Raw genomic sequence first — 25,472 nt, forward strand, 5'->3', positions numbered from 1 at the left:
AAAATAAATTGTATTTACCCTCAATATAATAGAGGTACGATGGCCAGAAATAAATGTATACTTCTTAGATATTTCAAGTAACTGGAAAAATTTGATCTGGAAAAACTTCATGAAATATATCTTGAACAAAATTTTGAATAAATTAAAGTAGAAAAGCAACCAAGGAAATGCAAATGGCATATGAGAGCAGGTAAAATCCTGAAAAATGTAGTGCATGATATTTTGGAAGGTGATAAGACTATTTTAGTAGCTAAGATTTTATTAAAGAATTTGAGTCAGATCTTGGAAGCCAATAGGATGATGGCTTCTGTGAGCAGGAGAGTTTAGAATAAAAAGACTAGAAACAAAACAATTAGAAAGAAGGCTACTGTGTTATAACAGAGTTGTATTGGTTAGGTTCACACCAGTATTGTGACTATAGAAATAGCACAATCAAGAAATAAGGAGGTATATAACAGAGTCATATTTCAGCACTATGGTACTTCCTAAAGTGTGTAAACAGTCCCTTTTAACAGAATACTTTAGCAATTAATTTTTATAGATGATTTCGTGTTTTCTCAGGCAGTAAGTCCTAACCTTCAATATTAATTTCTGGCCTTTTAATTACTATAACATGAAGCACACTGAACCCTCAGAGAGTGAAGCCACATTTTGATATTTATGCTTTTTATTTGACATAGGACACTGAAAATATGTATGGGGGAAGAAATGGTTTAATGCATTTTTCCAGGATGTGTTTGTATGAAAAACTTCTATGTTGTATCAACATGAGCACATGAGAATCTTGAGTGAGGTAGGGTTAAAGGGGAAACTATAGCCTACAGTTTCTTTTGGCTCTTGTAGTAAGGTGGCCAGCCTTTTGACCATTGTTTTATCTGAAACAATTCAGTGTTCAGTGCTGCTAATCCAAACAAAGATTTAATGTCTGGTTTTCCCCTTTATTCTTACCTAAAATATACCGATCACTCCAATTTTAGTGACTTTTGCCAGCTAAAAAAAGTTATTAATTTAAAAGTACAGTTTTAGTACTTTCATTTTTATCCTCATAATTTCAAATAAATAGAAATATTTAGTTGTATTGTGTAATAGCAGCTTACCACAAATTAGAAATACATAGTCGTATTCTGTAATAGCAGCTTACCCCAAATTATCTGCAAAGAGAAAATTTCATTTGACTGGATTCCTATCTCAAATCCTTGGCTGTAGCTAAATTCCATCTTCAAAAAGGCTTTTTTGAGGACCAGATTTACATCTTATTTACAAAAATTTAATAACATCAGATAACAACACATTGTCCTTATCTTGAACATAAAATGGAAGTAGTGGCATAATTGGTTGATGTAATGATGACAGCATCATGATTCTAGCATGTGTCTGTTCATTTGTGTGCACAGTATTGTTATAATTGTGTCTCTGATTCTTGGAAGGTACTTCAGTATCATTTGAGAAGTCATTAGTAGTTTTATTTGTAATGTCAAGTAGACATATGAAAACTAATTTTAAATCACATACCAATTACTCTGTAGACTTTGCTATTAAATGTATAGACTAGAAAATATTTGCAGAGAGACCTTGAAAATATGTATTTCCATTCATATGTAGTGGGATTTATGGACTTTTCCCACTGTACATAATATAAATACCTTCAGAGATAACAGTTAAATAATAAATTATTTTAAACATTCATTAATTTTAACCTACTTTTAATATACCGGTTACTGCAGTTCCTATTTTTAAAATGAAGCTGTGCTATTTGTGTTAGTTATGAATAATTCCTTTCTTCTGGAAAGAAAAAAGGACACATATTAGAAGTATTCAGAGTGGTACTATATGTTATCTAATTGAAAAGCTTCTCTCTGGTAGAAGTACAATTAAGTAGACTGATAATATTCTATTTCTTATATTTGCATATGATGAGTTGAAAGCAGATACATTGTTTTTTTTTTTTTTTTCAGTAGGAGTAACAAAAGCTGTATTTTCAATGGAACTCCAAAGATTGGCAGTTGTTTAGCTTTCACCATGAAACAGTATAGCCTGTCTTCAACTATGTTGGATAAAGCCTTGTGAAGCACCTTTCTGATAGGTTTGCAACTGTATTGAAGAGAAAATAGATTTCTCCCATCACCTTGGCACTCTTGCCAGTGTGAAAGCACTGCTGATGAGCAGATATGCTGCAGTGCAGGTGTAACTGCACAGGTCTTTGCTGCTTGCAGATCGTCACCCCAGCCCAGAAGGCCAGATGACATCTACTACATGCAGCAGGCTATCATGCTAGGTATCTGGAGGAAGTTCTTTTTGGTTGCAAGTTATAAAATCCACTCAGACTACCTTTAGCAAATAAAGGGAAAGTATTGAAAGCTTATGGGGATTTCTCATGAAATACAAGGCAAAAACCAGGTTTAGAGCCTGGAACTGGAAGGCTACCAGGCAGTTTCTGAACTTCTTCCTTAATTTTCCTTCTTTCTCCCCATGCCTCCCTCCCCACCAGCTGTCTACTTTTCCTGTTCCTTGGCAATGCAGCATCATAAACCCAATTCATAATCTAGTACGCCCTGGGATATGTCTTTCACCAAAATCCCTTAAATTTTGTTCTATAAATATATATTTTTCAATTGGAATATAATATAAATATAGCTGCCAGAGGCCTCTCTCAGGATGGGGGTCGGGGTGGGGGTGGATAAGGTACAGCTAAGCAGAAACTGCTGAAGCTGCCAGAATACTGAAGTTATAGTTAATTCTGACCACCTCTAGTGTGTCCAACCCCTTCACTGGCACCTTCTGGTTCAGCGACCTCTTCATAACCCCCACTCCCATTACCTTCACTAAAAGAGGCTATGGCATACATTTTAAGTCTCCCAAAACTATTAGCAAGGACTTCTTATCTTGAGCTGAAAATTCACAGTACCTTGATACTGTAACGAAATGAAAGTTTTTCTAAAGTGCACTACATACAAAATATTTAAACTGTCTAGTGTCACTGAAAACAGAGGAAAAGAAAAAGTAGCACAACAGCACATATGTGCTGAACCATAACTTAATTTTTTCAGTGTGAGGCATGGGGAAATTTCACAGTAGGAAAAGTAATTTCCCTTAAAATCAACTTTACAGTATAGAATTTTAATGTTGAAAGAAATGGGATGATAGAGTGAATCACATAGCAAAAAAGGTGCACTGAATCACCTGGCAAAAAAGCTAGAGAAGAACTAGCCTCCCCTGTAGAATTCATTGAAAATGTCCCATTTCAGCCATAAAATGCTCTTTAAACCAACAGCATAAGTAGTTTACAGAACAGTAGTGCTTTTTCTCAGCATGGGGAAGATGGCTGATCTGACTTGTTTATTTTTCATAAATTTATTTTAGTGGCATCCCTGAAACTGTATGGAAAAATAACCCAAGTTTCAGATTGCACTAGGGGAATGACTTATAAAGTATTAGACATGAAGCACACACACAGAAATAATGTCTCATTTTCTTAAGATAGTTAGGAATCGTGATCAGATGACCTGCCTTCCAGGTCATCTTTCTTTACACCACTCTTCAAAACCAAGCAGATTAATTTATCTTTGCCAAAGATTTAGTCTCAGTCGTGGCTTTATTTCTAATTTTGGATTTAAATAATTCTCATGGGTTATAGCAGCAGTATTGTAAAGGTTAAATTAGAAACCTAGGCTGTGAATGTTAGTCATACTTCTTGCAACTGTGAACTTTAATCACTCTGCTTCAGTATTTTTGTAAAATGAGGATAGTCCTGGTACATAAAATAATGTAAAAAGCCTATGTGAAGATGTTGTTAGTGACTTAATGTTTCTAATATGCCAGTAATTTCTAAATGCTATTACATTTAAACAAACAACAAAAAGAAGCCTTTAGAATTGTAACCCATAACGATTTCTAGTCATAGAGACGTTTGCTTAGGATGCCTCCCCATTTTCTTAAAATTCTTCCTGCGTAGTGAGCCCTTCCTGATGGCTCACTGACTGGGCTTAGGTTCTGAGTCGTTCTTCCATATCTTCATAAGGTTAAAGCAACCTTACTTTTGGATTCTCGCCGACCTCTTTTGTGAGAGACGAACCAGGAGGAAGGGGGTGTGGTGGACGGGTCATGAAGTAGCTAAGCTGCTTCCTGCTTAGTCATTCCTAACGGTTTCTCCTGTCAGAGGGTTACTGGGTGGGTGGAGGTTGCTCCTCTTATTGCTCTCAAACCAGTGTAAGATTTTTCACTTATGGAACAAGCTGTTGCTAATTATTTACTTTCTTTTAGCCTTATTCAAATCTAAAATGTGACCTTTTGTAAGGCAGGACTTTGTACTTTTCTGATTGATAATGTTAAATCATTTGAGGACTAGACTAACCTCATGAACAATTTAAAATCTATTAATTTCTAAAAAGATTTATTTGGAAGTAATCTCAGTTAAAATAAATTTTCTTTGGATAACACTAACTTAAACTGTATGTTAGGTTTTTCTTTTGGTTGTATACTCATTAGCTTCATTTAATTTTCAACTAATAATTTCTTTTATAACAAATAGCTATATGTTAAAAAAAATCAGCTCAGTATATACATGAGAAATTTTACATTTGATTTTTTTTTTATTCAAGGGAAATACTTTCTAAGTGACAAGTATCTTTTAAGGAGCTGACTTGTCATTTTAACTGTGATCTGTTTTCACGGTGATGAACGTTTTAGACATTAACTTGGGAAAATGTCTAAATTGAGCCTATCCTTCCTGGCCTTTATTAAAGAATTTTTATTGTTTTTAGACCTGAGAATATTAAAAGCCACCAGATAAATTTGGTCATTTTGCAAAATGCTTATTGTTAACCATTTTCTCAGCAATTAGAATTTTTAAACCTATTTTATTTAATTGCCTTTTATCTTCATTATGACTATTTTTCTTTAGATATAGCCTTTTGTTTTTTTGGCTTCTCGTTGTGGAGCACAGGTTCTAGGTGTGTGCGCTTCAGTAGTTGTGGCACACGGGCTCAGTAGTTGTGGCTCGCGGGCTCTAGAGCGCAGGCTCAGTAGTTGTGGCACACAGGCTTAGTTGCTTCACGGCACGTGGAATCTTCCCGGACCAGGGCTCGAACCCGTGTCCCCTGCATTGGCAGGTGGATTCCTAACCACTTCGCCGTCAGGGAAGTCCCTAGATATAGCCTTTTTATAAAATGTTTTGAATCTTAGAATTTCTTTTCTTAAACTGGCATTGAGCACCAAATTACTTTTCCTGGTCTACTGAATCAGATTTGAAGGGGATATTGGTAATGAATACATTCATTTTCCTCTAATCAGCAATCTTCAGAGGTTTGTTTGTTGTCTGGTGAATAAGGAAAAAATGTCTACAATGTAATATAAGTTTGTCTACAATGTAGTATAAGTTAAGTCCAAGGAGAAGTTAAACCGTAGGCCAATCATAAGTTATTTCAAGTCCAATCTGTTCATATGTTAGCTCCATTTGATTCTAGTCTATCCATTAGCCATCTTTTCCAAATCTTCCCTATCTTCCAAGATTCATTCTTCTTTCTATGCTTTTTTGTTTGCAATCTTCCAGGATTCCTGAAAATAGCCAGCATTCTAAGTGCTTTTAATCCTCCCCCTCTCCACTCATTATGATCTTTTCTTTGGAATTATTATAATATCAATATTTTGTGTTTGTCTTATGGCATTTACTGTAAAGACGTACCTTGTTTCATTGTGCTTCGCTTTACTGGGCTTTGCAGATATTGCATTTTTTACAAATTGAAGGTTTGTGGCAACCCTGCATCTAGCAAGTCTGCTGGCACCATTTTTCCAACAGCGTTTGCTTGCATTGTGTCTCTGTGTCACATTTTAGTAATTCTTGCAGTATTTCAAACTTTTTCACTATTATTATATTTGTTATGGTGATTTGTGATCTTTGATGTCATTATGGCAAAAAGATTATGACTCACTGAAAGCTCAGATGAGGGTTAGCATTTTTAGGATTAAAATATTTTAAAATTAAGGTATATACAATTTTTTAGACATAATGCTATTGCACACTTAATAGACTACAGTATAGTGTAAACATAACTTTTTAAAATTTATTCTTGGCTGTGTTGGGTCTTCGTTGCTGCGCGTGGGCTTTCTGTAGTCGCGGCGCATGGGGGCTGCTTTTCATTGTGGTGCGCGTGCTTCTCATTGCGGTGGCTTCTCTTGTTGTGGAGCAGAGGCTCTAGGCACGTGGGCTTCAGTAGTTGTGGCTCGCAGGCTCTAGAGCACAGGCTCAGAAGTTGCTCCTAGACATGTGGGATCTTCCCTGACCAGGGATGGAACCGGTGACCCCTGCATTGGCAGGCGGATTCTTAACCACTGCGCCACCAGGGAAGTCCCAAAATTACTCGTTTTTTGAAGTGTAGTTGATTTACAATATTGTATTAGTTTCAGATATACAGCAAAGTGATTCAGTTATATATATTTTTTTTTTCAGATTCTTTTCCATTATAGATTATTACCAGATATTGAATGTAGTTCCCTATGCTAGATAGTAAATCCTTATTGTTTTATCTATTTTATATATGGTGGTGTGTATCTGTTAATCCCCTCACACACACCCCCTTCCCCTTTGGTAACCATAAGTTTGTTTTCTATGTCTGTGAGTCTGTTTCTGTTTTGTAAATAAATTTGTCTGTATTATTTTTTAGATTCCACATATAAGTGACATAATATCTGTATTTCTCTGTCTGACTTACTTCACTCAGTAGGATAATCTCTAGGTCCATCCATGTTGCTGCAAATGGCAATATTTCAGTATTTTTTATGGCTTAGTAGTATTCCATTGTAGATATATACCACATCTTCTTTATCCATTCATCTGTTGGATGGACACTTAGGTTGCTTCCATGTCTTGGCTGTTGTAAATAGGGATGCTATGAACATTGGGGTGCATGTATCTTTTCAAATTAGAGTTTTCATCTTTTCCAGATATATCCCCAGGAATGGGATTGCTGGATCATATGGTAGCTCTAATTTTAGTTTTTTAAGGAACCTCTACACTGTTTTCCATTGTGGCTATACCAGTTTACATTCTCAGCAACAGTGAAAGAGGGTTCCCTTTTCTCCACATACTCTTCAGCATGTATTATTTGCAGACTTTTTAATGATGGCCATTCTGACTGGTGTGAGGTGATACTTCATTGTAGTTTTGATTTGCATTTCTCTAATAATTAGCAATATTGAGCATCTTTTCATGTGCCTGTTGGCCTGTGCGTTTTCTTTGGAGAAATGTCTGTTTAGCTCTTCTGCCCATTTTTTGATTGGGATTTTTGATACTGAGTTGTATGAGCAGTTTGTGTATTTTGGAAATTAACCACTTGTTGGTTGCATCGTTTGCAAATGTTTTCTCCTAGTCCATAGGTTATCTGACATAACTTTTATATGCACTGGCAAGCCAAAAAAATTAATGGGATGTGATATTTGCTTTATTTTGATGGTCTGGAACTGAACTCGCAATATCTCTGAGGTATTTTTGTATTTTACCTTGCCTTATGGTTATCTTAAACATATTACTCTTTTTTATTAGAATCTAATTTCCTTGGGCAGGGTCTGCTCTATTACTGACTAAATCCAGTGCCTTGCACATAGTAGGTGAGTTCTAGTTGACAGGCACAGCTATCTGTGATTCAAATTTATATCTGCATTTACAGATTCATTAATATCTGTAATTCTCAACCCACTTTGATAAGATGCAAAGTTCAGTACCCAGAGTCCAAGCAAAACAGAGATCCATCTTCATTTGTAAGCTGAGATGCCCAGACCCATATACCCATCATTAGGCCTTATTTTGCTTTAGATCTCTCTTTCCCTTTAGTATTTTATTATAAAAATTCCAAGCATAAGGAATTATACAGTGCAAACCCATATACTGATCACCTAGATTCTCTAATTAATATTTTGTTTTATTTGCTTTGACATATCTATCCATGCTTCTGTTCATCCATTAATTCATCTTACTTTTATGTGCATGTCAACATATGTTGCCCATCTCAGTACACTTCACACCTAAATACTTCATGTATGTCATTAACTAGAGTTTAATATTTGTGGCTTTCCCCCCCTCTTTTTAAATAAATAAAATATTACAGATGTAGATAAAGCCCCTCGCAGATCCCTGCTGGCTCCCTCCCTTCTCAGGGTTGTCATTCTTATGTATTTTTAGTTTATATGTATGTATACCTAAACGAAATAAACTTTTAAACACATGCATAAATGGTATCTCTAATTTCCTTTGCAACTTTTTTTGCTCAGTGTTAATTTGAGATTTGTCTTGTTCCTGTATTTAATCTCAGTGGTCCCTGGTTTTGGCATCAGCGAAAAATTTTGTAGACTCTTTGGAATTATTTCTTTTATTTTTGTCTGTTGAGTATATTAAGATTGGAAGAACCAATAAGCTGGAAAGGATAAAACGAAAACCATTTAAATATTAATCTTTGATTGAATTGTGTAAGTTTATAAACTGATCTGTATTTATGGATGAGAATTCTACAAACATTAATTGCTAAGGTTTTTCAGCATTTAACTACTTTATCATTAATTTTGGACTTACTTTTTTATGTGGCTGTAGTAGTTGTACCCACATATTGAATGTAGGCGGTTGAGATCTAATCCATGTATTCATAACGCATTTCTTAGCAACCATCAGTGTTCTTTTTAGGAGCTATGTTTTTAAGAGCCAGTGCAGCTTTGAGGAGGATGTTTCAAAGATATCTTTTTCTATTAATATAGCACAAGGAGCAACATAGATGACAATAGTTTTGATACCTTCTGCGTTACCACAGACCCAAATTAAAAGGTTTAAGTTTGCTCCAGTATTTAACATCAGTATGTTGTCACTTTTTTCCCAGCCTCATCAACACATTAGACATTATGAATGTTCCCTTGTATATTAAGCCTCAATTGGAGTTACTTTTTTTAACTTACATTTTTATATGAATTTCACCAAAAGATTATAGAATATTTCACAGGTACTAATATTTCACAGTGCTTATTTAAAAGTGGTAAAAGCTTTTATTTCTACTTTAATGGTAAAATAGTTGCAAATATATATTAATTAATTTACCAGGTCAACACTTGTCACTTCACCCTTTTTTCACTGCTCAATTTTCTATAACAACACTGCTTAATAGAATTTTCTCTGACAATGGAAACGTTTTGTATTTGCACTACCCAATATGGAAGCCACTGAAGTGCAACTGAGGAACTGAATTTTTGATTTAATTAATTAAGATTTAAAGTTAAGTAGTCACATATGGCTAGTGGCTACTGGATTGGGCAGCATAGCTCCATAAGCTCCACCAGCCCAGTAAACTGCTTCTGCAGTTAACCACCTACTCCCTAATTTCCACATCCGATGAACATGTTTTGTTTGTCAGCTTCTTAAACCTTTCTCTGGCATTTGATTGACTGTGTCCTTATTTTACAAACTTTCTCCTTCATTCTCTCCTGGTTCTTAGTCTTCCTTATTGTCACTTTTAGGGTTGGTATTGACGTTTTTAGATGTCTACTTTGGGCTGTCTTTTGTTCTTATGCTACACATTCTCTCAACTGACTTTAGCTATTCATTCAGCATTTACTGAATATCTACTTTATCAGATACTGGAGCTGGAAAGAACTTATCCCGTTCTTCAAGGAACTCCCATGGCCTCAGCTGGCACTGGTGCTGAAAATGATCTCTCTCTCCCCCTCCCTCCCTCCTCTGTTTCTTTCTCTTAAAGTCTAGACTCAGTACTCAACTTCCCTTTGATAGGTGCCTCAATTACATATTAGGTACTGACCTTATCTCCCACTCCCAATACCCTCCCCCTTGAAATAAATTAAAACCTTCCACCCATTATTCTTTTTTTTTTAACCTCCTTTTTTTTTTTTTGCGGTACGAAGGCCTCTCACTCTTGTGGCCTCTCCCGTTGTGGAGCACAGGCTCCGGATGCACAAGCTCAGCGGCCATGGCTCACGGGCCCAGCCGCTCCGCGGCATGTGGGATCTTCCCAGATCGGGGCACGAACCCGTGTCCCCTGCATCGGCAGGCGGACTCTCAACCACTGCGCCACCAGGGAAGCCCTTAACCTCTTTATTGGAGTATAATTGCTTTACAATGGTGTGTTAGTTTCTGCTTTATAACAAAGTGAATCGGCTATACATATACATATATCCTCATATCTCCTCCCTCTTGCACCTCTCTCCCACCCTCCCTATCCCACCTCTCTAGGTGGTCACAAAGCACTGAGCTGATCTCCCTGTGCTATGTGACTGCTTCCCACTAGCTATTTATTTTACATTTGGTAGTGTATATATGTCCATGCCACTCTCTCACTTCGTCCCAGCTTACCCTTCCCCCTCCTCGTGCCCTCAAGTCCATTCTCTACGTCTGCGTCTTTATTCCTGTCCTGCCCCAGTCTCTTCAGAACCTTTTTTTTTTTAAATATATATTCCATATATATGTGTTAGCATATGGTAATTGTTTTTCTCTTTCTGACTTACTTCACTCTGTATGATAGACTCTAGGCCCATCCACCTCACTACAAATAACTCAATTTCATTTCTTTTTATGGCTGAGTAATATTCCATTGTATATATGTGCCACATCTTCTTTATCCATTCGTCTGTCGATGGACACTTAGGTTGCTTCCATGTCCTGGCTATTGTAAATAGTGATGCACTGAACATTGTGGTACATGACTCTTTTTGAATTATGGTTTTCTCAGGGTATATGCCCAGTAGTGGGACTGCTGGGTCATATGGTAGTTCTATTTTTAGTTTTTTAAGGAACCTCCACACTGTTCTCCATAGTGGCTGTATCAATTTACATTCCCACCACCAGTGCAAGAGGGTTCCCTTTTCTCCACACCCTCTCCAGCATTTATTGTTTGTAGATATTTTGATGATGGCCATTCTGACTGGTGTGAGGTGATACCTGATTGTAGTTTTGATTTGCATTTCTCTAGTGATGTTGAGCATCCTTTCATGTGTTTGTTGGCAATCTGTATATCTTCTTTGGACAAATGTCTGTTTAGGTCTTCTGCACATTTTTGGATTGGGTTGTTTTTTTGATATTATCATATCCATATTGCTTCTTAATTACTCTGAATTAAGCCTCTTTCTTTAACACATCATGTGGCATTCATAGTTCTGGTTCTCAGGAACCCATTTCATTGATTCCTAACCATTATCTCCCTGATACATCAAAAGGATCCACTTCCTGCTTGTAGCTTTTTACTCATTTGCTAATTGTTAATGTATAAGTTGAGATCTTGAAAGATCTCAGCTCCTTGAAAGAAAGCTCTTCATGACCTACTTTGAGGTTAACATGCTTTAACTACGCCAAGCCAATTGAGTTTCCCCAAAATGCTATTTCCTTTTCCTCCTCCATGTTTTCTTAGTGAGAACTCCTCATGTTTAATCAGCTCTTGAGATGGGAAATGTGGTCTTCACATTGATTTTTTTTTTCAATGTGCATGTGATTACTGTCAGCAGAAAGCAAAGGACTTGAGATAAAACTAAAACCAAAATAAAAGCATTAATGATAAAATTTTAACTGTAGTCTTTGATGTTAGAAATATAATTAGATGTTAAACATTAAAAAGAAGTTACAATATCATTTTCTATTACTCCCTTCTCTAGGCAAAGTCAGAAGAGTGTTTTTCCTCTTTCCGTCATCAGCATCACTATCTTTAACATATATTAAATGCTTCCTACAGAGCAGGCACTATACTGAGTGCTGTTTATTATCTCAGTCCTTACAACAGCGTAGTTAGGTCTGTAGATACTGAAACTAAGGTACAGAGGGTACCTAACGTTTCCCCTCTTTTTTTCATTTGTGTGATTCTTCTCAGTAGTCTGCCAAAGTGGCCTGTATCATTTTGCATTCCCACCAGCAACGAATGAGAGTTCCTATTGCTTGCATTCTCACCAGAAATTGGGGTTGTCATTGTTTTGGATTTTAACAATTCTAATAGGTGTGTAGTGGTATCTCATTTCATTACTGTTTTAATACTCAATACCCTTAATGACATATGATGTTGAACATGTTTTCATTTGCTTATTTGCTATCTAAATGTTTTCATTGGTGAGGTGTCTGTTCAGATATTTTGCCCATTTATTAAACTGAGCTTGTTTTTGAGTTTTAAGAATTCTTTGTATATTTTGGATACTAGTGCTTTGTCGGATATATGCTTTGCAAAGATTTTTCTCCTAGTGTGTAGCTTGTCTGTTTGTTCTCTTAACATTGTCTTTCCCAGAGGAGATGTTTTTAATTTTAATGAAATCCAATTTTTTTTTTTCTTGGGACATGCTTTTGGTGTTGTCACCTATATTTTTTCCTCTGTTATCTTCTAAAAGTATTACAGTTTTGTATTTTACATTTAGGTCTATGATCCATTCTGAGTTCATCTCTGTCTAGATTTTGCACATGGATGATCAGTTCTTCCAGCACCATCTGTTGAAGACTATTCTTTCTTCATTGAATTGCCTTTGCTCCTTTGTCAAAGATCAGTTGACTGTTCAACTGTATGAATGTATTTCTGGGCTATTTATTCTGTACAACTGATCTCTTTGTTCTCTTGAAAATACCATACAGTCTTGATTACTGTGGCTTTATAGTAAGTTGAGTGTCAGGTCTCTGACTTTGTTCTTTTTCTTCAGTATTATGTCGACTCTTCTGGGGTCTTTTACCTTTCTGTATAAACTTTAGAATCAGTTTGTCAATATCTACAAAATTACTTGCTGGAATTTTTGTTGTGACTGTGTTGAATTTATAGATCAAGTTGGGAAGAACTGATTTCTTAACAATACTGAATTTTCTTATCCATGGACATGGACTATATCTCCATTTACAGACATACCTAGGAGATACTGCAGGTTCAGTTTCAGGCCACCTTAATAAAGAAAATATCACAATAAAGCAAGTCCCATGAATTTTTTGGTTTCCCGATGCATATAAAAGTTATGTTTATACTATACTATAGTCTGTTAAGGGTGTAATAGCAATATGTCTAAAAAAACAATATACATACCTTATTAAAAAAATACTTTATTGCTAAAAAATGCTAGCCTTCAGTGAGCCATAATCTTTTTGCTGGTGAAGCATTTGAGGTATGGCATGAATTACCAAAATGTGACACAGAAACACAAAGTGAACAAATGCTGTTGGAAAATGGTGCCAGTAGGCTTGCTTGATGCAAGGTTGCCACAAGTCTTCAATTTGTAAAAAACACTGCAGGCACTGTAAAGTGCAATAAAGCAAAGTGCAATAAAATGAGGTATGCTGGTATTTATATCTTCTTTGATTTATTTCATCAGTATTTTATAGTTTTTCTCATATAGATCTTGTATCTATTTTGTTAGATTTATACTATACTTAGTTTTTTTGGTGCTGTGTTTTGTTTTTAATTTCAAATTACAGTTGTTCATTTCTGTTATCTAGGAAAGCAGTTGACTTTTGTATATTAACCTTGTATCCTGCAACCTTGCTCTAATCACTTATTAGTTCCACTAGTTTTTTGGTCAGTTTTGGGATTTTCTACAGTCATGTCATCTGCAAACAAAGAGAGTTTTATTTCTCCCTTCATCATTGGTATACCTTTTCTTGTCTTACTGCATTATCTGTGTTCAGTATGGTGTTGAATAGGAGTTGTAAAAGGGGATATACTTGTCTTGTTTCCTGTCTTGGGAGGAAAGCATCTACTTTCTCACCATGATTTAGCAGTAGGGTTATTGTAGATATTTTTTATCAAGTTGAGGAAGTTCTCCTCTATTCCTAGTTTGCCAGAGACTTTTTGTTGTGAATGAGTGTTGGATATTTTTCAAATGCTTTTCTGCGTCTATTGATATGATCATGTGATTTTTCTTTTCTAGCACATTGATGTGATGGATGGCATTAACTGATTTTCAAATGTTGAACCAACCTTGCATACCTGCAGTAAATACCACTTGACTGTGATGTATAATTCTGTTTATTGTATTTTAGATTTCAGAATTTTTTGGCATCTGTGTTCATGAGAGATACAGGTGTGTAATTTTTCTTCCTTGTAATGTCTTTGTCTGGTTTTGGTAATAAGGTGATGCTGACCTCATAGAACAGTAGGAAATGTTCCCTCTGCTTCTGTTTACTAGAAGTGATTGTGAAGAATTGGTATCATTTTTTCTTTAAATGTTTGGTAGAATTTACCAATGAAACCACTTGGGCCTAGTGCTTTCTGTTTTGGTATGTTATTAATTGTTAATTCAATTTCTTTCATAGATATAGGCCTATTTATATTATCTATTTTTCCTTGTTTGAGTTTTGCTAGACTGTATCTTTCAAGGAATTGGTTCATTTCATCTGATTTATCAAATTAGTGCACATAGAGTTGTCATAATATTCCTTTATTATAAATGCCTGGGAGGTCAGTAGTGGTGACCCCTATTTCAATTTTGATATTAATAATTTGTGTCTTCTCTCTTTTTGTCTTGGTTAGCCTGGCTGGAGGTTTATCAATTTTATTCATCTTTTTAAAGAACCACCTTTTGGTTTTATTGATTTTCTAGTTTTTTTTTCTCAATTTCATTGATTTCTCAGATTTTTATTTTTTTCTTCTACTTACTTTGCATTTAATTTGCTCTTTTTTCCCTAGAATCCTAGCTTATTACATTGTTTATTTTATATCTTCTTTTCTTTTTTTTTTTGGCGGTACGCGGGCCTCTCCCGCCATGGAGCACAGGCCCCGGACGCGCAGGCCCAGTGGCCACGGCCCACGGTCCCAGCCGCTCCGTGGCACGCGGGACCCTCCCGGACCGGGGCACGAACCCGCGCCCCCCGCATGGGCAGGCGGACCCCCAACCACTACGCCACCAGGGAAGCCCTATCTTCTTTTCTAACATACTCATTTAATGCTATAAACTTATCTCTAAGCACTGCTTTTGCTGCATCTCACAAATTTTGGTAAGTTGTATTTTCATTTAGTTCAAAATATTTTAAAATTTCTGATGAGACTTCTTTGATCTGGGTGTTATTTAGAAGTATGTTGTTTAATCTCCAAGTATCTTGGGATTTTTCTAGCTCTCTTTCTTTTGATTTCTAACTTAATTCCACTGTGGTCTGAGAGTATACTTTGTATGATTTCTGTTCTTTTAAATTTGCTAAGGCGTGTTTTATGGCCTGGAATGTGGTGTATCTTGGTGCACGTTCCATGTGAGCTTAAGAAGAATGTGTAAAGTCCAAGAGTGTGTCTGCAAGGGCCGTACTTACTCCGGAGGCTCTAGGGGAGAATCTCTTTGCTGGCCTTTTTCAGTTTCTGGAGGCTGCGTGTACTCTTTGGCTGGTAGCTCCCTCCTCCATCTTTAAAGGTTATTGCTCAACCTCTATTTCTGTGATCAATTTCCTATCTTTTTCTGCGTTTCTTTTTAAGGACTTTTGTGATTATATTTTATTCACCTGGATAATCCAGGATAATCTCCCTTTCTCAAATCCTTGACATCAACATATCTGCAAAGTCTCTTGTACCGTGTAAGGTAACATATTCGTAGGTTCCAGGCATTAGGATATGGACATCTTGGGGATGGGGTGGGGGTGGAGAACATTATTCAGCCCACCACAGTAGTAGAGTCAGGATTTGAACTCAGTCTTTCTAGCTTCCCTGTCACCTTCCACATCTAGTTATCTCCTTTGTGCTGTGTTTTACTTGTCTGTGTTTACCTTTCCCATTAGGATGTGACTCTCCTGAAATAGGACACATAGGATTTGAACCAAATTAGTTCAGATAAAGGAAATTATATGGAATGTTGAGGTATCAACAATAGAGAAAAATCATTGTTTTTGATTCCTCAGTCTTTTAAGGCTGTGTGCATGTCTGACTTTTGCAGTTTATCCATGTACCTCCTAATATTAATATAAATTATAAATTAAATATTAAGATAAGTATATGCATATTTACCTAAATTTAAGTAGCTTCCTGTGGCTAATGGCTCTGTTATCTCTATCATTCCACCGAACTACTCTTATGGAGCTGTAATATATATGCTAAAGATGGTTTGTCTGAAATGAAAATTCTAACAACTCATTTTGCCTATTTTGTTTTCTTTTTTTGTGGGAACAGAGGTAAGGTCTACAATGATATATACATTTTAGAGGAATTTTATGTCATTATAAGTATGTAGTTTGTTTTGCCAGATATTCTTCTTTCAGTCACTAGACAGCATAATTAATAGTAAAAAGCCTTGGTAGTTTATTTTATCATATCCCTTTATTCCTAGAAGCACTTTATGAGAATTCAAGTATTAACACAGACTACTATAATAAGGGACTGTGTGAAAGCACATTTGGATAGTGTTTTCATTATGCTGGCAAACTTAACTTATGTTTCTATGCAGTGTATGTGAGCCCCACCCAAACTTTAACATGTTTCCCATTTTGATGAGGTCCAATCAAGGGAAAATGCAACAACAAAAAATCTTCCTGTGTGGCCTGTAGATATCAGATCTGAAGATTATTAATGCATTTCCAGCTTGGGACCATAAGCAAACAAACTCTTCCACAGATAACTACACCCTTCCTGTTTGGGATTGAGTTTACTGTGGAACAGATTTCGGAAATATGTTTCTGACCGTTGTGAATTTTATTTATAAAAGTTTGGAGGGTGAGGTTCTTCCTTTAACAAAAAACTGATTATTTCCTGTCTAATGCCCAACCATTGCATTTTAAGCAGTCTTTTTAGAAAATCTACCCTGTAGTAGAGAATTACATTGCTTTGGGCAGTTCTAGTTGTTCTTGTCAACTAATGTACAAAAATTTGTCTATTTCAGTGAATAATTCAAAAAGGATTTACAATTAAAAAATAAAACAGAACCTTTAAATGCTTGTATTATCTTGTCTCCAGAGTGACAGTAGTTTGCAGTTTAAATGTATGAACACATTTTAATATGGTTTTACTTTTGATATGCAAATTTGTAGTACATTTATGTTCTGTAAATATGCTAAACAAAGAGTTACAGTTTAGGTAAAACAGCAGATTTACATTAAAGAGTTTGCAGGTTAATTCACAGTGTAACCTTATCCTCATCTAGTTACATCTGCTATAAAGAAGCCTATAAAATTTAGGCCACCCACAAAGTGGTCTTCTGAGGCCTGTGGTTGGTGTTAGAATGCTGTTATTATGTGGCTTGACTGGTTTGGTAAGGAATTTACCTTCCCCCATGGGGACTGCATTGGCTTCATTAGTTTAGGTACTCTGTGTTTGTTAGGCCAGTTCCTGTGCTCTATTGCCTTGACGGCCTATGTAATATCATGTGAATGGTATACTGTTTCCTAAGTTGGTTTATTAGAGTAGTTAGTAATATCAATTCTGGGTCATGTAAACCTTAAGATAAACTGGAATAAATGTTTGGTTTAAATAGTTGGATTAAACTTAATGGCTATTAGTAAATTTCATCACTATTTAGAAAAAGGGGTGTGTGTGTATGTGTGTGTGTGTGTGTGTGTGTGTGTTAGTGCTGAGATGGAGAAGGCAGCTGAGGGTTTTATATATTTTAATTTCTAGGTCATTTGAAAAACTCTTTTTAATTTGGGGCTTGTGAATAGTTTTCAAGAGCAAAGAAGTGAATTTAGAATAATTTAGCAACCTAGTACTGATAGTCAAAAATAAATATTCTTCTTTAAATAGCTATTTTAAAGGATAAAAACAATCTTGCAGACATTTAAAAAATATTCGCAGCAACCACCACAACTAGCAGTGATCATTTGAGGAATGAAAACTATCATAAGCGAAGCAGTGTCTCAAATTACTTCTTTCTAAGGTTTTAGAAAATGAATAAAATCCTTTTTCAGAGAATAAACATGTTATGTTGATTGTTTTTGTTAAATTTGGAAAAGTTAAAATTAATGTGACAGTTCTTTTAAATCAGACAATTTGTATTTCACTTAATTTTCAGGGAGACTTAACTGTAATATTTCTTTAAATACATGAATTGCAGAGTATGAAAAATAGCATAGAAATCTAAAATGCATTTTGTGACTGTAAACTGAAGAAATAACATTTAGTCTGGAGAAAATTTAGCAATTTTTGGACAGGAAATAATACCTAATTGCCATTGATAAAAATTATATATACATATTGAAGTAAAATAGTATAATGTATATATACATTGAGGTGGAAAAAATATATACATATATACACATGTATACATGTGTGTATCCATATATACATATATGTGTACACACATGCATGCATGAACATGTACGTGTATAACATACTGCTTTGATCTTAACTCTGCCTTGGTGATTTTAATTATGGTTAAATATTTATAACTTGAAAAGCTTTTTTCAAATAAATACTTTCAGCCTTCTTATAGTTGTTTTTTGTATACTAAACAATTTTAAATTTGTCATCTGGTCATGATTCAAACAAATAATCTGAAGTTCAGGGCTTGGTAACTTACTTCTTCCAAACAAGTAAAGAATAAAGCCATCAACGTGCCTTACCTAGCTGGCATTTGTTTTCAGTTCTTCTCGTTTCTGGTCTGATGTCCTGTTAGTAGACTGCCTTATGCTTGACAAATGCCATGCCAGATTTCTATAGTCAGTGATGTGGTGTATCAGTGCTTTTCTACTCATTCAACTTGTCAGCAAATCTCAGAGATAGAGGTTTAAATGGCCTTTGGCAGTAGTGTATACTCATAGCCAAGAGAGGTTCAGCAGTATTGTGTCTCCCTTTTAGATTTTTAGCACCATAGTTCTGCCAGCTGAATCAGCTCAATGTTTGGCTAATTATTCTTAGCTAACCACAATGTATTTCATCTTTCTAGGTTTACCGACAAGACTGTGAAACTTTTGGGATGGTTGTGAAAATGCTGATTGAAAAAGATCCTTCATTAGAAAAGTCTATACAGTTTGCATTGAGACAGAATTTACATGAAATAGGTGAGCGGTGTGTTGAAGAACTCAAGCATTTTATTGCAGAGTATGATACCTCTAGTCAAGATTTTGGAGAGCCTTTTTAGATTACTTGCTCAGGCAAAAAAAAAGTTTCTAGATTTTTCCCCCCCTGGATTGTGTAAATCCTTAATATATGGAATTTTTGTGATGAAGAGAAATACTTTATGATAGTGACCATATTTCCAATATCAAATAAACATCTAAAATAGTCTAAGATATTTTAATTAGAATTTTTTTTTTATCTACATGTAGAGCTTCCTAATCCATACTTATCTTTTTTTCCCTCCTAAAGTGATGGGTCAGTTAATTTTTCAAGCTTTCTTGAAAATGCAGTCCTGGAGAGCAGCTTTCTGCACTTACTCATGTCCTGTAGTCTTCCTTAGTTATGCGATCATTTGTTTGGTCACACTAGTGTAATGTATAGGTTAGAGACCGTTCCACTTAAACATTTATAGTCTTTTTGCATTTCATAGTCAGTGACACCATGTGAAGATGTTAGAATCCTGAGGTGATTTTATTGACTTGTTGCTTGCTTATCTTAGGCTTTGTAACTTTTAATATGTTTAAGTATATTACCCAAGTAAACTGAATACTTTGTTATCTTAGAGAATATTTGCTTTGAGGATAATTCTCATTGTGATAAAACAGAGCACTTAAATCTCTAAAAGTCACCCCATAATAAAATCCTGTTTTCCAAGTAAATAAACTCAGTGTCTTCTATTAAAATGGTCCTGAAACTCCTGACTAGTCTCACTGATGTGTGAGTTTTAAACAATATCATATATAAGACTAAGAGAAGGGGCAATTCAAGATGAAAGATGAGGCCTATTTTAAAGTTGAGATTTCTTTAAAACTTTCTAACCAGAAGAGAAAAATTTACAACATGGGGGAGTAGTGGAGTTTCATTTTTTCCATAGGCCCATATTCCCCATCTCAAGAAAGAAGGTGATTGATGACATATCCATAATTAAACCATTTACAGATTATGCCTTTGTTAATCTCTGTTTGTAGTCTAACAGATTGATTGTTCTGCTGCCCTTTTTAGGGGTGCATAGCCCTCTAAAAGTGTTCTTGAACGAAACAAAGCAGAGTAGGCTGTAAGCCTAGCACAACTACCCTTCACCAAGCAGCCTATGTAAACAGTCCTTCATGAGTGAGCCATCCAAATCACGGGTTAGTTAAGAATCTAACTGGGACAATTAGGATATTCCACTCATTTCCTGATCACTTCCAGCTGCCCAGTGGCATTTAGCCAAAATATGTAATTTCATGGCATGTGTTCGGAAACCTTTAAAAATGTTTGTTATTGCTACCCAATTTCATTATCCTCCCATCCTCTTTCCATTTCCACTCTCTTCTCACTTGAATTCTGGCATTATTTTTAGTGGCCTCTATTGATTATATCCAGAGAGCTACCCCAGAGTAGATAAAAATTATATTAAAAGTGAAAATAGCAGTGTAAATAATTGTAGTGGATCCTGTAATGCATGCCTCAAAATATGTATTATGCCATTCCACAAATTAAAAAACTAATTGAAGGCAACAATTATTAAATTTCCTGTATGAGACCACCTTGAATTTAGATATTGTACATAAGCCAGAACTAAACCCTGCATATCACCTTTGCTATTCTTCCCTAATGTGAACAGTGGTTTTATCTGTTATCCACGTTAGAAAGACTAAGAAAGTAGTCTTGTTTCTCTCTTGCGCCAATGTTTTTCTTCTTAAATATTCTAATTCCAGGATTCATTTCCTTAAGTCAAGATGTCACAAGTTTAAAAATAAAACTTGAGGGCTTCCCTGGTGGCGCAGTGGTTGAGAGTCTGCCTGCCGATGCAGGGGACACGGGTTCGTGCCCCGGTCCGGGAAGATCCCACATGCCGCGGAGCGGCTGGGCCCGTGAGCCATGGCCGTTGAGCCTGCGCGTCCGGAGCCTGTGCTCCGCGATGGGAGAGGCCACAGCAGTGAGAGGCCCGCGTACCGCAAAAAAATAAATAAATAAAAATAAAACTTGAGACTCAACTACCTTGAGGCAAAGGAGTTGTTCACTTTGTTGAAATTCATTAAACTAGAGAAGTTTTACTCACAGATGCATTTAAATATAGGTTCAACAGATAATTCCTTTTCCCCTTTCCCCAAATTACATTCAACATTTAAAGCTATTTATAGCTTGCCATCAGCATTATTCTGGTAGGCTTGTCAGTGTTAAATCTGTTTTATTTTTAAAGCTTTTTAAAGTCTTATTTTAACATAGATGAATTCAGATAGTGCCAGAGTATGTATGTTGCAAAATGTTCTTGATTAAAGAAATTTGTTTGTAAATGATCCATTGTTTTTGAGTATGCCCAATTCCTGTGATAAAGGTTTCACTGTCTCACCATTAAGCCTTGATGATCAACAGGGGAAGAGCAGATATCGTGAAGCTTTTTGTGAATTTTAAAAGTGCAAAATAAAGCAACTGGGTTTAAATAATTAGATTGTCTTTTTTTTTTTTTTTTTTCTTAACAGGCTTAGAGTGTTTTGCTTAAATGTAGATTTTTATTACTCTCTACAGCAAGATTGCCCCTGACTCAGCAGCAGGATGGAGGGAGTTTGAGAAGCTATTAACTTTGGTGACTTGGGGAGTCTCCATATCTGAGAAAGCAGTTAAGCGAGATAAGATTGAGTGTACAGTAGTGCTCAATAATTGTGTAATTAGGAATCTGAGTTTCAGAGAATTACAGAATTAAAATCCTCTGTCTTTATAGTAACCTCTGGAGGACAGGAACCACATTGTCTCTGTGACCCCAGTTCCTAGCATAGTTTGGAACGTTGTAGGTCCTCCTAGTTTTTGATGCTTCACAAGGGAAGTGGCATTTGATCCCCTGGGTCTTGGAGAAATAGGACTTATTCAGGGAGAGAAGGAAAAGTATTAGAAGTTCAGGTTGGGGAAGACAATAGGGGACGAATGTAGGAAAAGGTAGGTTGAGAGCAGAATATGAAGGACTTTGAATCCAAAATCTCCTACTTAAGAATAAGATTTTAAAATAATTACCTTTGTATTTATTCTTGCCAAAAATGTTGATTTCTCACAGCCCCCCAGCCCTGAGCCAATTCACAGACCCAGAACCTCATGAAGGAAAGGGAGGGCAGATCCCCTTAAGAAAGGACTGTGCTACAATGCCAAAATATTGTATAGTGGTTTCAGCTTCATTTCACACTTTTTCCCACGAGGGATCCTAAACTCCTAGGAAAACGCTGACAGTTTTTTGGCAACAACTTTGGAGATGGTGATCTGGTCATCCCTGAAATATTCATGGTGGACAATATTCAGTGTTTTGGGCAGCCAGCCACCCAAGCGGCATAATGTCTGTCACACTGCTCAGGCTGGCACCGGCACCTCCAGTGAGTAATGGCCACATTCTGCTTGTTAGACCAAGGTTTGTGGGTTAGCATCTCCTTCTTGCCAGTTCTCTTGAGAGCACTGATGGTACCCAATTCAGTAAAAAAGAAAAAAGTGGTGGGGTGGGGGCAGCTAGTAAAACTAAGGTATGGTTAGCAGAATCTATTCTTCCCTTTTTCCGTGGTAATGGAATTGAAATTGAGTCACATGACAGCCTAATTAGGACTATATTTGCTGTGTCCCTCTTGTCACAGTTGTGATCAGGTGACTAAGTTCTCTCCTGTGGAATTTGAGTGGAAGTGCTGCTACTTTTGGGCTGGGACCCTTAGGACAGTGGATGTACCTCCTTCATGCTCTCTCTTATCCCTTCCCTAAAGTAATAGGAATAGCAACCCAGCCTTGAATTGTTGCAGAGCCACAGGATAGAAGGTGCCTGGATCCCTGTGTGACCATATGGAGTGCTGAACTGTTATGTGAAAGAGGAATCAATGTCTTTACGGTTTAAGCCATATTATTGGTTTCTGGTTAGCAGCTCACCTTTTGCTCAAACTAATACAAATGATATTTGAGGGTTAGCTTCACTGAAGTTGGCTTTCAGCAGGCTGCACCAGTCCTGCATTTCCATTGTACGATAATAATTGATCTTGAAGTAATGGGTACTGATTATATAAAAGGCTTTGCTAGTCTCCTGAGTCTATTTCAAGTTGCGTTTAGGATGTCATTTGATGACAAATATTTTTAAGGCTGCGTGCACATTTGTATAGCAGTAGAGACAGCCTGCTTTTTATAGCATGTTGTTTTTTGAGCTCTGCTCCCATAGATTAATGGTGTTCTAATGTTAGACCATTATTATTGAAATTGTGTAAGGTTTTTGGGGGAGTTGTGTTTTATTTTTTATTGAGGTAACATTTGTTTATGTTTCATGTGTACAACCTTGTGTTTCTACTTCTGTATACTCTACAGTGTGCTCATCACCAAAAATTTAGTTTCCATCCGTCACCATACAGTTGATCCTCTTTAGCCATTTCACCCTCCCTCCCACCCCTACCCCTCTGGTAGCCACTGCTCCGTTCTCTGTATCTACATGTTTGTTTTTGTTTGGTTTGCTCATTTGTTTTTTACATTTCACATGAGTGAAATCATATGGTATTTGTCTTTTTCCATTTGACTTATTCACTTAGCATGATACCCTCAAGGTTTATCCATGTTGCTGCAAATGGCAAGATATTCTTTTTTATGGTTGAGTAGTAGCCCATTGTATATATGTACCACATCTTTATCCATTCATCAGATGGGCTTCTAGGTTGTTTTCATATCTTGGCTATTGTGAACATAGGCGTGCATGTATCTTTTTAAATTACTGTTTTCATATTCATTGGATAAATACCAAAAGTGGGATAGTTGGGTCATATGATAGTTCTAAATTATTCTGAGGAATCTCCATACAGTTTTCCGTAGTGGCTGCACCAATTTATATTCCCACCAACAGTGTATGAGAGTTCCTTTTTCTCCACGTCTTCACCAACACTTGTTTAAAATTGTGTAAGGTTTTAAATCTTTTTCCCATTTGTGTGTATATGTGAGAGAGAGAAAAGGTTGAAGTTTATTGAAATATAAACATTCGAGGACATGTAAGATAGAAAATAATTACAACATATACAGACTCTTGCTGCAAGAGGACATCTGAGGTCTCTATCCACCACCTGAGCTGCCCATGTGCTGTCCTGGTTCTCCTGGTTAGAACATGTATGAGATGGGGGGAGGCGAGGACAGAGTAGGCCTGGCTGACTGGCACATGGCCTTCAGGACTGCACCATCCGGGAAAGCTCCTCCTGCCTCAGGGCCCTGTTCTGGGACTCCTGCCGGTGCCCCCACTCAGGCTTTCTGGCTGAGACCCTGCTGTTGTCCTTGAGGGCAGCGAGGGTTCACTGAGAGGGTAAGCCTGGGCAAGCTGCCCAGGGAGAGGGAGAGGACCCGGTGACAAGACATGGTATGCTGTCCCTGCATCCTTCGAGTGGGCAGAGGCCATCCTTCATGACCAAACCCCTGAGAAAGACACACGGACCAAACGTCTGCGATGCCTTCAAGCGGGCCCAGCACCAGCCAACTGGTGTGCCCACACCCTACGCTTGCCTGAGGCTTCTGAGGCCAGAAAGGGGGTCAGCCCCCAGCAGATGGGGCTGTGTGTGTGTGAGAGAGAGCGTGTGGAGGGCTCAGGGAGGGGAGAGAGAAGCTACAGTCCAGCAGAACTGCAGCTCAGCAGGCTGAGGTATGTTTCGTGCTCAAGCGTTCGTGTTCCCTTTCCTTTACTGGCCAGGACTGAACCTTAGCCATGATGTGGGCTTGGCCAGTGTGGCTTTCCACCATCCCAGTGGGTGGAGTTCTGCTGAACCCTGTGGGGCTTACTCAACTGAGAGGTGAGTCTTCTGTGAAAATCACCTTTTCTTTCCAACACAAGAGCAACCTGGTCCACCCCAGCGGCCAAGAGGAGAGGCACTGCTTTCTCAACATCTCATCTTCTGGGGCAGCTCAACCTCTGCTGCAAAGGCCACGGCCTCCCTGTCCCGAGGTGGGAATGTTGAGTGAAGGAGATATGCCCTCCAAGCAGGGGGAGGGGCATGAGACTAGTCCCGCCTTGTAGGAATTTCCCATTTTTAAAAACTTTGTGTTCTGTTACTTCTGTGTAGACTCTAATGTACCATATCGGATGTAGCTTACAGTACATTTCAGGTTTAAGATACTAAATGTAGGATTCAGAGAGGAACACCATGTTTCTCATTTGTTTCATTATCTGAACAAGGTTAGAATGGCCACACTAGTGTTCTTTAGATTCACACACACTTTCACATGTTATAAGCAATAAGGATTTTTTTCTCACTTTACCGTTAAGGGCAGAAGGTATAAGTCATCTAAGGTCATACAGCAGGAAGGGGCAGAGGCAAGGTTTTACCTAAATCTTTCAACGCTACACTCAGTGTTCTTGGAAGAAGTGGAAGTTCGGTGGTCACTCAGAACTAGGTTCCAATCCTGACTCCAGGACACGCTAGCTATTGGTATGTACAGTTAAAGTGTGATATGATTGTAATGGGCAATACATAAAAATAACTTTACAAAAAAGTTTTGATAACTTTCAAATCCTAGCTCAGTAGATTTTTCCTGGTTTTCACCTGTCGG

General features: G+C 37.0%; 1 protein-coding gene across 12 annotated transcripts in view; it reads left to right on the plus strand.

Moving 5' to 3' along the window:
• The window catches only part of PPHLN1 (periphilin 1), a 205,834-nt gene extending 185,949 nt beyond the window's left edge, over positions 1–19,885 (plus strand). For 5 of the 12 annotated variants that reach the window (XM_029204898.1, XM_029204907.1, XM_029204895.1 and 2 more), the window contains one exon: positions 18,787–19,881. In XM_029204898.1, coding sequence (XP_029060731.1) covers positions 18,787–18,981 — 195 coding nt within the window. In that variant the 3' untranslated portion in view covers positions 18,982–19,881. Of the gene's footprint in view, positions 1–13,975; positions 14,017–18,786 lie in introns of all 12 variants that reach the window. The other 7 variants (XM_029204902.1, XM_029204903.1, XM_029204901.1 and 4 more) reach the window with 6 other exon arrangements.
• Positions 19,886–25,472: the final 5,587 nt, after the last annotated feature.

The sequence above is a fragment of the Monodon monoceros genome, unplaced genomic scaffold (genome assembly GCF_005190385.1).
Source record: "Monodon monoceros isolate NGI ecotype Baffin Bay Population unplaced genomic scaffold, NGI_Narwhal_1 Super_Scaffold_6, whole genome shotgun sequence".
NCBI lineage: Eukaryota > Metazoa > Chordata > Mammalia > Artiodactyla > Monodontidae > Monodon > Monodon monoceros.